The sequence below is a fragment of the Cherax quadricarinatus genome, chromosome 48, assembly GCF_038502225.1.
Source record: "Cherax quadricarinatus isolate ZL_2023a chromosome 48, ASM3850222v1, whole genome shotgun sequence".
Lineage (NCBI taxonomy): Eukaryota > Metazoa > Arthropoda > Malacostraca > Decapoda > Parastacidae > Cherax > Cherax quadricarinatus.
This window is the reverse complement of record NC_091339.1, coordinates 30922002-30939388: the sequence shown is the minus strand read 5'-3', so window position 1 is coordinate 30939388 and position 17387 is coordinate 30922002. Positions and strand designations below refer to the sequence as shown.

Genomic DNA, 17387 nt, shown 5'->3' with positions numbered 1-17387 from the left:
GAAAAGGTGTGTGAAGGGTAGACAAGGGGTCAATGTGGCAGATGTTGCAAATGTATGGGAGAGGAGGAAGGTTATTTAAAGCAGTGGCTAGTTTCTACGAGGATAGTGAGGTCAGGTTAGAGTATGTAGGAGAGAGAAAGATTATTTCCCAGTAAAATTAGACCTTAGACAGGGATGTGTGATATCACCAGAGTTGTTCAATATAATAATAGATTGAGTTGTAAGAGAAGCGAATGCTCGGGTGTTGGCAAGAGATGTGGGGTTAAAAGATAAAGAATCTAACACGAAGTGGTAGTTGTCACAGTTGCTCTTTGCTGATAACACTGTGCTTTTGGGAGATTCTGAAGAGAAGTTGCAGAGGTTGGTGTATGAGTTTGGTAGGGTATGTAAAAGAAGAAAATTAAAAGTGAATATGGGAAAGAGTAAGGTTATGAGGGTAACAAAAATATTAGGTAAAGAAAGATTGGATATCAAACTGAAGGGAGAGAGTATGGAAGAGGTGAATGTATTGAGATATTTAGTAGTGGTGTCAGCAGATGGGTCAATGAAAGATGAGGTGAATCATAGAACTGACGAGGGGGTAAAAAAAAGGTGAGTGGTGCACTGAGGAGTCTGTGGAGACAAAGATCTATATCCATGGAAGTAAAGAGGGGAATGTATTAGAGTCTAGTGATACCTACACTCTTATATGGGTGTGAAGCATGGGTGGTGAATGTTGCAACAAGAAGACTAGAGGTAGTGGAGATGTCATGTCTGAGTGCAATGTGAGGTGTGAATATGCAGAGAATTCGTAGTTTGGTAATTAGGAGGTGTAGGACTACCAAAACTATTATCCAGAGGGCTGAGGAGGGGTTGTTGAGGTGGTTTGAACATGTTGAGAGGATGGAACAAAATAGAATGACATCGAGAGTGTATAAATCTGTAGTGGAGGGAAGGTGAGTAGGGGTCGGCCTAGATAAGGTTGAAGGGAGGTGGTAAAGGACTTTTTGTGTGCGAGGGACTTGGACTTCCAGCAAGCATGCGTGAGCGTGAATGGAAAACAAATGGTTTTTAGGACTTGATGAGCTGTTGGAGTGTGAGCAGGGTAATATTTATGAAGGGGTTCAGGGAAACCGGCAGGCCAAACTTGAGTCCTGGAGATGGGAAGTACAGTGCCTGCACTCTGAAGGAAAGTTGTTAATGTTGCAGTTTTATAACTGTAGTGTAAGCAGGCCTGTGGCAGGACAGTGATGGCGTGAATGAGGGTGAAAGTCTTTCTTGTTCGGGCCACACTTACCTTGGTGGGAAACAGCCGATGGGTTAATAAAATAAAAATAAGAAAATAGCAGCTACCATGCAGTTACCATGATGGTAGCTATCATAAATATGAGAGGTACCATGAAGGTAGCAGCTACAACGAAGGCAGCAGCTACAATGAACGCATCAGCAGCAGATCTATCATGAAGGCAGCAGCAGATCTATCATGAAGGCAGCAGCAGCTACTATCAAGGTGATAATGACACAAGTAACTCAGACACTCACTTAGTTAAGTCACAGTTGAGTGTTGTCTTAGCCAGGGTGACCAGCTGGTCCTCCTGGGGTAGTGTGAAGGTGACTTCGGAGTAGATTTCTATATTCTTCACCTTTACACTGTGATGATGCAGGTGACGGATCATGTCTTGGATGCCCACCATTGTTAGTGGGCTGTTCTCACACCTTAGCCACCAGTACCTGTTGATGATGACACAACTTTAGATGTCTGTTCATGATCGACACCACCACAAACACCGTCACTGCTGCAACCACCACAACCACCATCACTGCTTCAACTACCACACCCAAAATCACTACTGCAACTACCACAACCACCATCGCTGCTGCAGCCACAACCACCACTATCACCATCATTGCTGCAGCCACCACTACAATCATCAATGCTTCCACCACCATCACAATCACTGCTTTCACCACCCCCACGGCTACCACTACTCTCAACACCACCACCACAGGAGACAGGACAGGAGTCAAAAAAGACTGGCAAGAAATGACAATAATCCTACACCAACTGAAAACACTTCTGGAGCAGAGGTACGGACATTGGCCTCCACTCCAGAACAACAGATATTAGAGCCAGCAAATAAAAAAACCTAAATTCCACCAACATAAAGACATACAGGGTCTAAAGCCGTTAAAAAACAACAGAATTCCTTACATCAAGGGACTGTTCACAGAGTCAAATGCAATGTTTGCAGAATTCACAGAGACCCACATAAAGGATCATTATGACAACGAAATATGGATCCCAGGTTATAACCTGTTCCGATGCGACAGACTAAACAGGCAAAAAGGATGGAGGGGGGGGGGGGGCTTGGCCTGTATGTCACAGAGTCGCTCATTTGCTCAGAACTACTAAACACCTGAAATGATGTAGTTGAAGTTTTGGTGGAAAAGATTGAAAACCAAAACCTTGTCATTGTGGTAGTATACAAGCCTCCAGATGCAACTTCCCAGCAATTCCAGGAGCAGCTTGGGAAAACTGACCACTGTCTGGAAAAATCTCCCAACTTCTGCCCCAAACATCTTACTACTAGGAGATTTCAAACTGAGACACCTACAATGAAGGAGTATAGCAAACAATGTTTTAACAGAGATCACCTTAGGAGGCAGCTCAGATGAAAATTCACACACTCACGAACTATTAAATCTCTGCACCAAATTCACCTTAAACTAGCAAATAGTAGAGCCTACAAGTCTAGAAAATATGCTGGACCTCATTTTCACTAACAACTATGTTCTGATACGTAACCTAACCGTATTAAAGACGATACATTCAGATCATAACATAATAGAGGTGCAGACATGCATGCATAGGGCTTCTGACCAGCAAAATGTGAGCAGTCATGAAGGTCTCTTAACGAAATTCAATTTCAATAAAAAAACATACAATGGGATCAAGTAAACCATGTCCTAAATGAAACAAGCTGGGAAGATATCCTAAAGAACTCGAATCCAAACATTTCCTTGAAAAAAATGAATTCTGTGGTTCTTGAGATCTGCTCAAGACACATTCCATTAAGAAAAAGAAAGAGAAGATGCAAACTAGAAAGAGAGAGAAACTCCCTATACAGAAGAAGGCAAAGAGTCACAGAGCTGCTGAGTGGGGTCAATATATCTGAAATACGAAGGGAAGCACTAGTCAATGAAATTGCAAATATCGAACTTAAGCTGAAGGAATCTTACAGGAGACAAAAATCACAGGAAGAACTAAAAGCCATAAAGGAAATTGAAAAAAAATACTTCTTTTATGCCAAATCTAAGAGAAAAGCAACATTCAGTATTGGGCCCCTGCTTAGGCGAGATGGGACATACACAGATGACAGCCAAGAAATGAGTGAGATTCTAAAGTCCCAGTATGACTCAGTGTTCAGTGAGCCACTCCCCCCCAGGCTAAGGGTCGACAATGTAAATGAATTCTATATGAACGAAACCCAAAATCTGGTCATCTCAAAAATCTCGGATATAATTCTAACTCCACAAGACTTTGAAAAGCCAATAAATGACATGCCTATGCACTCTGCCCCATGCCCAGACTCATGGAACTCCGTGTTCATCAAGAACTGCAAGAAGCCCCTACTGCGTTCCTTCAGCATTCTATGGAGAGGAAGCATAGACACAGGGGTCATCCCACACACACTAAAAGCAACAGACATAGCCCCACTCCAAAAAGGTGACAGTAATGCAACTGCAAAGAACTACAGACCGATGGCACTAACATCCCATATCATAAAAATCTTTGAAAGGGTTCTAAGAAGCAAGATTGCCAACCACCTTGATACCCAACAATTACTTAACCCAGCCTGTCCCAGCTACTGGACCACTATGACAAGGACCTGGATGCAGTAGAGAATAAACAAAATACAGATGTAGTATACAAAGACCTTGCAAAAGCCTTCGACAAGTGTGACCATGGTGTAATAGCACACAAAATGCGGGATAAAGGAATAACAGGAAAAGTTGGTAGCTGGATCTACAACCTCCTGACAAACAGAACACAAAGAGCAATAGTAAACAGAGTAAAGTCTGAGGCAGTCATGGTAAAAAGCTCTGTTCCACAAGGCACAGTACTCGCTCTTATTCTATTCCTCATCCTCATTTCTGACATAGACAGAGATGTAAGTCATAGCTCAGTGTCTTCCTTTGCAGATGACACCCGGATCACCATGGCAGTGACCTCCATCGCAGACACTGCGAGACTCCAAGCGGACATCAACCAAATCTTCAAATGGGCCACACAAAACAATATGAAGTTCAACGAGAAGAAATTTCATCTACTCAGATATGGAAAACTTGAGGAAATTAAAAATGTACCAGGGTATATGACAAATTCTAACCAAATAATAGAGCAAAAAGCTAATGTGAAGGACCTAGGAGTAATAATATCAGAGGATCTCGCCTTCAAAGACCTCAACAATGTATCCACCTCATCTGCTAGAAAAATGATAGGACGGTTAATGAGAACCTACAAAACTAGGGATGCCAAGCCCATGATGATTCTCTTCAAATCGCTTGTGCTCTCTAAGCTGGAATACTGCTGTACACTAATCTCAGTAGTAGTACCAGTTCCTAGTAACCAGTTACCAGTAACCAGTGTACCAGTAGATGACTCACTACCAACCGTCTGTGTGAATCATTGACTGTATTCATATTGCTGCTGACCATAGCAGGATTTCAAACACCCTCGCACTGTAGACACTTGTGAGTCAGGTCGGCTGTTGGTGCCTTCCCATACTTTCCGTTATATTATACGTACTACCAGCCTACGTGAGTATTCTTACCCCATCCACGTTATCGAAAAACCCACATGACAAATGGTGGCACCGGTGTGGGCGTGGATTTAAGGGTATTTCAGATGTTAGAAGACTGTTTGTGGGTTGCCGGCAGGTCAGAGGTGAACCGTCTCAGCCACCACCCTGTGTACTCCAGCCTGCAAGCCTGTTGCAGCCGTTTTCAAGCTTCCTGGCTTAGTTCGTGTGCTAATTGCTTCAATCTCCGAGGGGTTGACCCAGATTTTGCAATTAAGCCAGCCAAGCCAGACTGTGGAAGTGAACGCTAGTCAGCCTGCCTCAGCCAACCATCCAGCCTGTCTCCTGTCATCCACCTGCTCCTTCATGCTGTGTGCATCGTTACACGTCTTCCAGTCAGCCATTCTCGTGGGTTAAGCCAGTCAGCCAACCCAGCTTCCTAACCCAGCTGAGAGAGAGAAGTAAGCCACACAAGTTCCTCTGAAGTATTGTTTCATATATCGCCAGCTGGATGATGCTAAGAGTGGTCTTCACCATTCCTGTGGTATAGAGTGGCTTATCAAGCTCTTCATCGGTCCCCTGCTGCTGTTCACGTTGTTGATCTCCTTGATATGCGAGACTTCAGGAATCTTACTAAGTGGTCACAATATGAGGAACTGATTCGTTCTTTCCTCGTACCAGTAAAAACAGCTGATCCATATGTCGTTCTTTGGGAACTAGTGAATGCTACACCCATAACTAATGAATCGTTGAGTGCATTTGCTGTTCGATTAGACAAACTTTTATCATCATTTATCAATGCTGTCCAGTCCTCAGCTTTTGTCCCTGACGAGGATAAACCATCCACAGCGTCGTTTGCTAAAATAGCAGCTTTTGGAGCAATCAAAGAACTAATACCGTCTGCTTCCGTGTGTGCTTATGAGGCTAATCCTCCAACTGTGACGATGGAACCCGCTTACAGCCCTAAATCATGTACGTTCCTTGTGTCCCCAGGGTACTTTCCCATGTATCAAAAGTAATTTCACACCTATGCCTCAGTCTGCACCACCTCTCGTTTGCGCCACAGAGACAAATCGTGATCGTCAACCATCTCAGCGATCACCAAGGACCAGTGTACAGAGTCATTATAAACCTCGTAGTATTCATAGTACATTCAGTAACCATAGTCAGCGGACTTGTTACAACTGTGGTTTCCGTGGACATATTGCAATTAATTGTCCTGACAGTCACACTAAGAGGCGTCGTGCTGATGATGAGTACCAGTCAGATCTTCCCTACTGTACTTATCATAGAATACATGGACATGACACATCTGAGTGCAATGCTCTCTACAACCTTCAGTACTCTAGGTCTTTCCGTGGCCGTTCCAACCGCAGAACCCGTAGAGGAAACAGACATCGTGGTTCTCAAAATAACCAGACCCAGGCTCATTCCTCCAATTCGGGGGAATTCGAGCGCCCCAGTCAAACCGTCCCATGGTGACAGTAGGTGATAATGAGTACACCATCCCCGTTCACAATTCCTTTGAAGCCTTAAGCAGTCTCGAGAATGACAATCCTGCTGATGATGTTGCTTCACATGTCTCTGACGTAGATGATTTTGGGGATGAAGTGGAACAAATATTTGCTGATGACAATCCACCTTTTTGTTTGCACATAACTTCCAATGCAACCATAGGCCCTATAGTGCAAGCATCTGTTCATAATGCGCCCGTTCATTTGTTCATGGACTCTTGTGCGCAAGTCAATATTATCAGGTCTAGTTTGTTTAGGGATAAGCAGATACGACATGTCCTTCTCGTAGAACCGACTCATGTGTCCTCCCTTAGTGGAGTAGCTGGTTCTCACCTGCGTGTCCGAGGTCGGACTTCCCTAACTTTTTCTATCCAAGGTAGAGACTTCACTGCTTCCTTCCTTGTTGTCGACCAGATTACTTTCCCTGGTGACCTTCTACTGGGATTTGCTTCCATGCGAGACTTACGCATTGTGCTCGACCCTTATCAATGGCATGCCCAAATTGATGACTTGATCGTACCATTTTGGAGTTACCAGCTTGCATCCGAGATCTGCCATACTGCCGCAGAGTACGACATTCGAATTAAGTCCTTACAGGCCAGTGCATTTTCCAGTAGCGTACCCAAGCGGTCAGGCACTGATGATCCTGTCATTCCTGTCTGTGTTCCTGCAACTTCAGGCTTGCAAGATAGTATCCAGTTACCTCAAGTGTCCGAGGACGCTCTGACTACCTTGAGTGCTGAGCCTATCCCTGCAATGTCTGCTAGTTCAAGTAGTAGTTTCTCCACAGGGGACGCCTTGTCAGAAAACAATTACTTGCAACTAGTAATGCCATCTCTTGTTGATGTCACATGCCGTCTGCAGAAAGACGTTTCTGTCGCGGCTAGTGCCCTCACTAGAGTGTCTGTTGTTGTTCCTAGTGTACCAGATGGTGATAACGTCCTAGTTGACAGTGATTCTTGTAAAGTAAAAGGTCTATTTGTTGAACCATCCTTACATGTTGTAAGAGATAGTAAGATCCATTTCTTCCTAGCTAACACTTCTGGCCACAGTGTTTGTCTCAGAGCAAATACCAATCTTGTTGACCTTGTTCACTATCCTTACCCTGTTCAGGTAGAGGATGAGTTGTCACCTGACCAGTGGGTCGGTGCTATTTCTACCGGGGAGACCTCATCCACTTCACTGGATCAATCTGTTCCACCAGTTGAGGAGAAAGACTTAGCTCCCACTGACTTCCCAGATGAAGTCAAGCGTTTGTTGACTCTGTTGAACAAAAGTCGTAAAGCCATTGCCTTACCAGGTGAGAAGATGGGTATAACGAACTTATTGTCCCATCGTATTCCACTTGAACCTGGTACTAGACCTATCTATATACCTGCGTACAGAATATATCATTCACAAGTTGCTGTCGCAGAAGAATTGATCAATCAAATGCTTGATGATGGAGTTATTGCACCTAGCAATTCACCTTGGAATGCACCCTTGATCCTAGTACCTAAGATGATGTCAGATGATCAACCTGAATGTCGTTATTCCCTACGTACACGACAGGTATTGAGAAATCCTCAAGTATCATTTGTTACTTCCAATTCAGATTTGCCTCAAATACAGCATGAGTTAGCCAGTGCAACAGAGTTTGATCCTCCCAGAGATGACACCCATTCTGCATATATCAATCTCACCCTAGCAGAGTTGGGGTTAAATGTAAATAACCTGTATAGATGAATAATTACAGTATCAACTTATCAGTGTTCAAGAATTTTTTTTTTTGTGTTCACGTTCTCTCCGAATTCTGAGAATTAACAGTCTAGATTTGAGTGCACCGAATCTGCCTTTCTGTTAAACACTTCTTTCTTTGTATATATTTCTTCCTCAGAATCTGTAGATCACATGAATACAGATCGATCGATCAAAATTTTTTTTATAACTTCTATTGTGTAATCTCAACGTTGAGTTTCATTCGATGAGTTGTGCTATATCATACCTTGTATTGCGTTACAGTTTCATTACAGTTTCAGTTATGTAAGCTTCCATTCCAATATTCTACTTATGTATGTTATAATGTTCAATTGTTGTGTACTTTGACATTGTATAGAATCAGCCCAAGCCATACACCTGCCATCTCTAGTTTGTATTAGTTGTATGTCAGGACGACATACGTTAGCGTCGCCAAGCTCTCAGTAGTAGTACCAGTTCCTAGTAACCAGTTACCAGTAACCAGTGTACCAGTAGATGGCTCACTACCAACCGTCTGTGTGAATCATTGACTGTATTCATATTGCTGCTGACCATAGCAGGATTTCAAACACCCTCGCACTGTAGACACTTGTGAGTCAGTCAAGATAGGGAGCAGAGAGAGGCAGGTCGGCTGTTGGTGCCTTCCCATACTTTCCGTTATATTATACATACTACCAGCCTACGTGAGTATTCTTACCCCAACCACGTTATCGAAAAACCCACATGACACTAACGGCCCCTTCAAGGCTGGCGACATTGCAGACCTGGAGAGTGTACAAAGAACTTTCATGGCACACATAAGTACGATAAGGCACCTAAAATTACTGAGCACGGTTGAAGGACCTTGAACTGTATTCCCTGGAATGCAGGCGAGAGAGATACATGGCAATATACACTTGGAAGGTCCTGGAGGGATTGGTACCAAACCTGCACAAGAAAATCACTCCATATGAAAGGAAAGGACTCGGCAGGAAATGCAACATTTCCCCAATGAAAAGCCGGGGCGCCACGAGTACACTGAGAGACAACGCAGTAAATGTCTGGGGTCCAAGACTGTTCAATTGCCTCCCAGCATACATAAAGGGGATTACCAATAGACCCCTGGCTGTCTTCAAGAAGGCACTGGACAGGCACCTAAAGTCAGTACCTGACCAACCGGGGTGTGGTTCGTATGCCAGCTTGAGTGCGGCCAGAAATAACAGTCTGGTTGATCAGACCCTAATCCACTATATGACCTCCTCTCAGACCGATCCGCTTGGGCGTTGACCCCCTAAACCCTCTCCAGGTAAGCCACTACCAGTATTCGTGATATGAATATCACCACCATCAGTGCTCTAACCACCATTACCACTGTTCTAACCACAACTACCACTATCACTGCTGCAGCCGCAACAAACATCACTCTTCTAACCAGCACAACCACTTTCACTGCTCTAACCACAACAACCACTATCACTGCTGTAACTACCACCACCATTACTATTCTACCACCATCACTACCACCACAACTAGTAACACCAGTGTCACTGACTCTAGCTTAACTAGCACCAGTGTTATTCACATCAGCTTAACTTACACCAGTGTCACTGAATGCAGTGTCAGTCTAACAAGTAACACTCACATCAGTGTTACACGAGTGTCAGTCTAACAAGTAACACTCACATCAGTGTTACACGAGTGTCAGTCTAACAAGTAACACTCACATCAGTGTTACACGAGTGTCAGTCTAACAAGTAACACTCACATCAGTGTTACACGAGTGTCAGTCTAACAAGTAACACTCACATCAGTGTTACACGAGTGTCAGTCTAACAAGTAACACTCACATCAGTGTTACACGAGTGTCAGTCTAACAAGTAACACTCACATCAGTGTTACACGAGTGTCAGTCTAACAAGTAACACTCACATCAGTGTTACACGAGTGTCAGTCTAACAAGTAACACTCACATCAGTGTTACACGAGTGTCAGTCTAACAAGTAACACTCACATCAGTGTTACACGAGTGTCAGTCTAACAAGTAACACTCACATCAGTGTTACACGAGTGTCAGTCTAACAAGTAACACTCACACCAGTGTCACACGAGTGTCAGTCTAACAAGTAACACTCACACCAGTGTCACACGAGTGTCAGTCTAACAAGTAACACTCACACCAGTGTTACACGAGTGTCAGTCTAACAAGTAACACTCACATCAGTGTTACACGAGTGTCAGTCTAACAAGTAACACTCACATCAGTGTTACACGAGTGTCAGTCTAACATGTAACACTCACATCAGTGTTAAACGAGTGTCAGTCTAACAAGTAACACTCACACCAGTGTTACACGAGTGTCAGTCTAATAAGTAACACTCACATCAGTGTTACACGAGTGCCAGTCTAACAAGTAACACTCACACCAGTGTCACACGAGTGTCAGTCTAACAAGTAACACTCACACCAGTGTCACACGAGTGTCAGTCTAACAAGTGACACTCACACGAGTGTCAGTCTAACAAGTAACACTCACACCAGTGTCACACGAGTGTCAGTCTAACAAGTAACACTCACATCAGTGTTACACGAGTGTCAGTGTAACAAGTAACACTCACACCAGTGTTACACGAGTGTCAGTCTAACAAGTAACACTCACACCAGTGTTACACGAGTGTCAGTCTAACAAGTAACACTCACACCAGTGTTACACGAATGTGAGTCTAACAAGTAACACTCACACCAGTGTTACACGAGTGTCAGTCTAACAAGTAACACTCACATCAGTGTTACACGAGTGTCAGTCTAACAAGTAACACTCACACCAGTGTCACACGAGTGTCAGTCTAACAAGTAACACTCACATCAGTGTTACACGAGTGTCAGTCTAACAAGTAACACTCACACCAGTGTTACACGAGTGTCAGTCTAACAAGTAACACTCACACCAGTGTTACACGAGTGTCAGTCTAACAAGTAACACTCACACCAGTGTTACACGAGTGTCAGTCTAACAAGTAACACTCACACCAGTGTCACACGAGTGTCAGTCTAACAAGTAACACTCACACCAGTGTTACACGAGTGTCAGTCTAACAAGTAACACTCACACCAGTGTTACACGAGTGTCAGTCTAACAAGTAACACTCACACCAGTGTTACACGAATGTCAGTCTAACAAGTAACACTCACATCAGTGTTACACGAGTGTCAGTCTAACAAGTAACACTCACACCAATGTTACACGAATGTCAGTCTAACAAGTAACACTCACACCAGTGTTACACGAGTGTCAGTCTTACAAGTAACACTCACACCAATGTCACTCACACTCACTTGGCAGACGATGCAACATCCCCCCAATGAAAAGCAGGGGTGGCACTAGCACGTTAAGAGACAACACAATAAGTGTCAGGGGCCCAAGACTGTTCAACTGCCTCCCAGCATACATAAGAGGTATTACCAATAGACCCCTGACTGTCTTCAAACAGGCACTGGACAAGCACCTAAAGTCGGTACCTGACCAGCCGGGCTGTGGCTTGTACGTTGGATTGCGTGCAGCCAGCAGTAGCAGCCTGGTTGATCAGGCTCTGATCCACCATGAGGCCTGGTCACAGACCGGGCCGCGGGGGCGTTGACCCCCGGAACTCTCTCCAGGTGAACTCCAGGTAAACACTGTCAATCACAACACTGTCAATCACAACAGTTCCACCACTGTCAATCACAACACTGTCAATCACAACAGTTCCACCAGTGTCAATCACAACACTGTCAATCACAACAGTTCCACCAGTGTCAATCACAACACTGTCAATCACAACAGTTCCACCAGTGTCAATCACAACACTGTCAATCACAACAGTTCCACCAGTGTCAATCACAACACTGTCAATCACAACAGTTCCACCAGTGTCAATCACAACAGTGTCAATCACAACACTGTCAATCACAACAGTTCCACCAGTGTCAATCACAACACTGTCAATCACAACAGTTCCACCAGTGTCAATCACAACACTGTCAATCACAACAATTCCACCAGTGTCAATCACAACACTGTCAATCACAACAGTTCCACCAGTGTCAATCACAACACTGTCAATCACAACAGTTCCACCAGTGTCAATCACAACACTGTCAATCACAACAGTTCCACCAGTGTCAATCACAACACTGTCAATCACAACAGTTCCACCAGTGTCAATCACAACACTGTCAATCACAACAGTTCCACCAGTGTCAATCACAACACTGTCAATCACAACAGTTCCACCAGTGTCAATCACAACACTGTCAATCACAACAGTTCCACCAGTGTCAATCACAACACTGTCAATCACAACAGTTCCACCAGTGTCAATCACAACAGTGTCAATCACAACACTGTCAATCACAACAGTTCCACCAGTGTCAATCACAACACTGTCAATCACAACAGTTCCACCAGTGTCAATCACAACACTGTCAATCACAGCAGTTCCACCAGTGTCAATCACAACACTGTCAATCACAACAGTTCCACCAGTGTCAATCACAACATTGTCAATCACAACAGTTCGACCAGTGTCAATCACAACACTGTCAATCACAACAGTTCCACCAGTGTCAATCACAACACTGTCAATCACAACAGTTCCACCAGTGTCAATCACAACAGTTCCACCAGTGTCAATCACAACACTGTCAATCACAGCAGTTCCACCAGTGTCAATCACAACACTGTCAATCACAACAGTTCCACCAGTGTCAATCACAACACTGTCAATCACAACAGTTCCACCAGTGTCAATCACAACACTGTCAATCACAGCAGTTCCACCAGTGTCAATCACAACATTGTCAATCACAACAGTTCCACCAGTGTCAATCACAACACTGTCAATCACAACAGTTCCACCAGTGTCAATCACAACACTGTCAATCACAGCAGTTCCACCAGTGTCAATCACAACACTGTCAATCACAACAGTTCCACCAGTGTCAATCACAACACTGTCAATCACAACAGTTCCACCAGTGTCAATCACAACACTGTCAATCACAACAATTCCACCAGTGTCAATCACAACACTGTCAATCACAACACTGTCAATCACAACAGTTCCACCAGTGTCAATCACAACAGTTCCACCAGTGTCAATCACAACACTGTCAATCACAACACTTCCACCAGTGTCAATCACAACACTGTCAATCACAACAGTTCCACCAGTGTCAATCACAACACTGTCAATCACAACAGTTCTCACAAGTGTCAATCACAACACTGTCAATCACAACAGTTCTCACAAGTGTCAATCACAACACTGTCAATCACAACAATTCCACCAGTGTCAATCACAACACTGTCAATCACAACAGTTCTCACAAGTGTCAATCACAACACTGTCAGTCTCACCAGTTTCAGTGTTACACAAGTGTCTCTCACACGAATGTCAGTCTAACAAGTGACACTCACACCAGTGTCACTCACAACGGTGTCACTCACAAAAATGTCACTAAAACAAGTGTCACTCACACGAGTGTTGTTATTGCTTGTTTAACTTTGAGTCGTTAGGTAGTGTGTAGAGAAGCTTGAGGGTTGGAGTGAAACCCTCAGTAGCGTGGGACATATGTTTGGAGGAGTCAGGTACAGGCGGTGAGAGATGCGAGGAGCCAAACCAGTCCCGGAGGAGATGCTGTCAGCACATGCAGCGGGCCACAAGACTGAGTCAGCCTTGGGAAAGCCTACCTCGGTGCCTGACATCTACCAGGGACTTGAGAACTAAGGCATGTAGGCTTACTGACTTCATTTTACTAGGCCACGCACCTTGTGTCGTCTTGACACGACAATATAGGTGGGCATGGAAGGAAAATAAAGTTACATGTGGAACTTGCTTGACTTACCCCAATAAATACATAAATCTAGCAGGCCTCAAAAACTCTCTCACGTATTATATGGTAGAGAAAATAGTGTACTTGGTGAACGGGGCCATGGCGCAAGCACTAGAACCTATATTTTTCTGTTCAGGTTGTTCACAAGGTTGCGCTGGTCATCAGGCTTGTGTGCACATCAAGGACATCAAACTATCCACACATCTGTAAACAATGACTGGCAGTAGCATTTCCTAGGGTGTGACAAGAGACAAAAAAAGGGCGGCACTGCCCTGACCTTGATACAGCCTATGAAATACATGATGTAGTTACATTATTTAAAATGAAAATTATTATTACAGTACTATGGGCACCGTTAGCAAAACATTTTACATAAATACATGGTTTAGTCCACCTTGATTCTGCTATTGGGACTAATTATACAGTGTATGAGCGTTGATGCCCATTTCATCAAGAAGTCAGTTAGAGTAGTCAGCATAGAAGTCGTCTAAGTCAAAAGATACGTCAGTGTCACAGAAATTTACTGCTGTCATGGGTCTCAAATTATAGGTATGTGGTTGGGCAGGACGGTCATTGGTTGTAGTAGCAGAGGGAAGAGTATTAGGTAGGTTGTCGCTAGTGTCAGTCAAGTTGTGACATTGCAACACACGTTCCTCCAGCTCAGCCTCGGTTTGCACATTGTCAAAATACTTCATGTGGTCAAGGTTAGCTTCCTTGGTCGTTCCAGTGGCAATCTCCCTCGCCTCGAACTTGTTGCCATGGAGCTATCTGAGGACAAGGTAATACACACCAGGGGTTTGCGTGGGATTTTGCAACATTACCTTGTAACCTGGTTGAACTTTACTCTCCTATGCAAGTGTTATGATAAGATGTAAACTTATGTTACTTTCTAAAGGTTTTCTTGTACTCACTGAAAGACAATCTGTGAAGTCCGCATCTTGTTGACACTGACATCGTCAGTGTCATATATAGGCTGAGGCAGACCAAACAGAATTTCATATGTCAAATGTTTGTCATAGCCATACAATGCAGAATGGGGTGTATCAACAATCTAACTGTTGTGTGAAGAGTACTCTGGACACCTGGAATGACTTTTGTCCCAGAGTGACCATCGGATTGATGGTCAGTGAACGATCTGAACATTCAGCAAAGCCATTACTCGCAGGATGGTGTGGAGTTACCGGAGCTTTGTGAATGTTAAATTTAGATCAATGATCCTGCCTTGTGGTAGTTATGAACTCAGACCTATTGGCCAACAGGACACATGGGTAAGTACGATGGAGAACAACACGTTCTCGGAAAGCATTTGCAACAGTCTCGGCAGTTGTATCAGGGATGGGTACTAGCTTGCAGTACCTTGTCAAGTTATCCACTAAACAAGCAGGAGTCTATTACCCCTCTCCAAGGTCGAGAAGTTCGTTAAGAGGTCGACAGATGCTCTCTTCCAGGGTTACTTTGTAACGGGATACTTGAGAATAGGATTAGGACTGGTGACTGTACCTTTGTGCTGAAAGCAGACAACACTTGTGCACATGTTTAGCAATTTTTAGTGCCATTTTTGGCAAGAAGTATTTTATTCGTGCCTATCTGATGCTGCTGTCTTTACCATGATGAGCTGCTCCTGGGACGTCATGAGTCAACTTCAGAGCTGCTCGTACTAGGAATTCTGGTATCACCAACTAGTGTACAGTTCTGCCAGGATCAGCCAGTTTTGCCACATGGCACAGCACTCCTTGGTTGATAACTATGTCCTTCAGCGGTACAGGTGACTTAATCTGCAGGCCAGCAGCCTCCTTCGTCAGGAATCGAAGGACTGGTGACACAGCGTCTTGCCGTTGGGCTCTAGATCCTCAACGGAGAACGAGTCGTCTGCACAAACAAAAGCTATATGCCTTGGCAAGGTACCAACAACATTTTGTTTACCAGGAAGTAATAGATTTCTGGGTTATAGTTGCTGAAAGAGAGAGACCACTGAGCATGCTTTCCTGCGAGATTCATATTCACAAAAAGAGACAACAAAGGCGAGTAGTCGAGTAGATCTTAACAGGATACTGGTAAAAAATGTCTTCGAAATAACACAAAGCTTTCACTGGGTAATTACCTGGAGAGAGTTCCGGGAGTCAACGCCCCCGCGGCTCTGTCTGTGACCAGGCCTCAAGGTGAATCAGGGCCTGATCATCCAGGCTGTTACTGCTGGCTGCACGTAATCCAGGTTGGTCAGGTACCGACTTTAGGTGCTTGTCCAGTGCCTGCTTGAAGACATCCAGGGGTCTATTGGTAATTCCCTTTATTTATGCTGGGAGGCAGTTGAACAGTTTTGGGCCCCTGACACTTATTGTATTGTCTCTTAACGTGCTAGTGACACTCCTGCTTTTCATTGGGGGGATGTTGCATCGTCTGCCTAGTCTTTTGCTTTCGTAGTGAGTGATTTTCGTGTCCAAATTTGGTATTGTAATAAAGTTGGTAGAATTACCGCCAATTTGTAAAGTAAAAGGACACAAGTGCAATTAATGTGACATTGTATCATGGCAACGTTTCGCTCTCCAGGAGCTTTGTAAAGCCGTTACAAACAGTACATGGACACAGAGGGTATATATAGACTCAGAGTGAAGTGTAATACTAGTGGTAGTAGTAGTAGTAGTGATATAAGTAGTAGTAGTAGTAGTAGTAGTGGTAGTAGTAGTGGTAGTAATGCAATATGTTAGAATAATTAACTTGCACGTGAGTAAAGGATATAAAAGCTATTACTTGGGAAACATAAAAATTGATTAGACAAATATTTCTATTGGAGGCGGATAGAGAAGGCCTGTTTCAGTGTTCATTCTCTGTAATGAGCTTGTGTAGTATTAACAGGAGAGACTATGTGATGGCAGGATTTACTGTTTTCAGGAGGATTCTTGCTAAGACTTCAGAGATGGTGAAGCTGCCGTTGTTTTGTTTAATTGTATTAGAAACAGCTATTAGTGAAGATTCAAGGCACTTGCGTCTGCGGAAATTAGTTTCTTTGATCACTAGTTCGGCGTCCCTGAACTTCATGAGATGATTGGTGGAATTTCGGTGTTGTACACAGGCGTTGTTCAAGTTATTGTTCCTACATGCATAAATGTGTTCATTGAGGCGGGTGTCGAGGTTTCTTGCTGTTTCACCTACATAAATCTTGTCGCAGCCTCCACAGGGTATAGTGTAAACCCCTGCATTGGCTGGTTCATGGTGCTTGGATTTTGTTCTGGTTAAATCCTTTATCGAAGTGCTGGAGGTGTTAGCTTGCACAACTCTCCAGCTCCAAACACCCTTTCTCTCCAGCTACCCAAGCTTACTTAACTGAATGTGCCGAAGAACTTTCTAACATCGCTAAGGAAACCTTTGAAACTGCAAGGAATATGAGGGCCAATCTTCAGATTGACCAACACACTGCTGAGCATATTCTCAGCACAGTCACCACAGCCAACCTCCAACACTCGATGGTAGGAAATGGGACGGGAATCCCTAATAAACAACCTATCGT

At 43.9% G+C, this 17387-nt stretch overlaps 1 protein-coding gene across 7 annotated transcripts in view; it reads right to left on the bottom strand.

The window, feature by feature from the left end:
* Positions 1–17387, bottom strand: part of LOC128696160 (uncharacterized) — a 175533-nt gene that overhangs the window by 21533 nt on the left and 136613 nt on the right. For 2 of the 7 annotated variants that reach the window (XR_011393287.1, XR_011393282.1), the window contains 2 exons: positions 13895–14086; positions 1580–1710 (listed from right to left, as the gene is read on the bottom strand). Coding sequence is in view for 1 of the 7 variants with exons in the window: in XM_070095059.1 (XP_069951160.1) it covers positions 1522–1710 (189 nt within the window). In the remaining 6 variants the exon portion in view is untranslated. Of the gene's footprint in view, positions 1–1521; positions 1711–13894; positions 14087–17387 lie in introns of those variants that run through there. The other 5 variants (XR_011393286.1, XR_011393284.1, XM_070095059.1 and 2 more) reach the window with 4 other exon arrangements.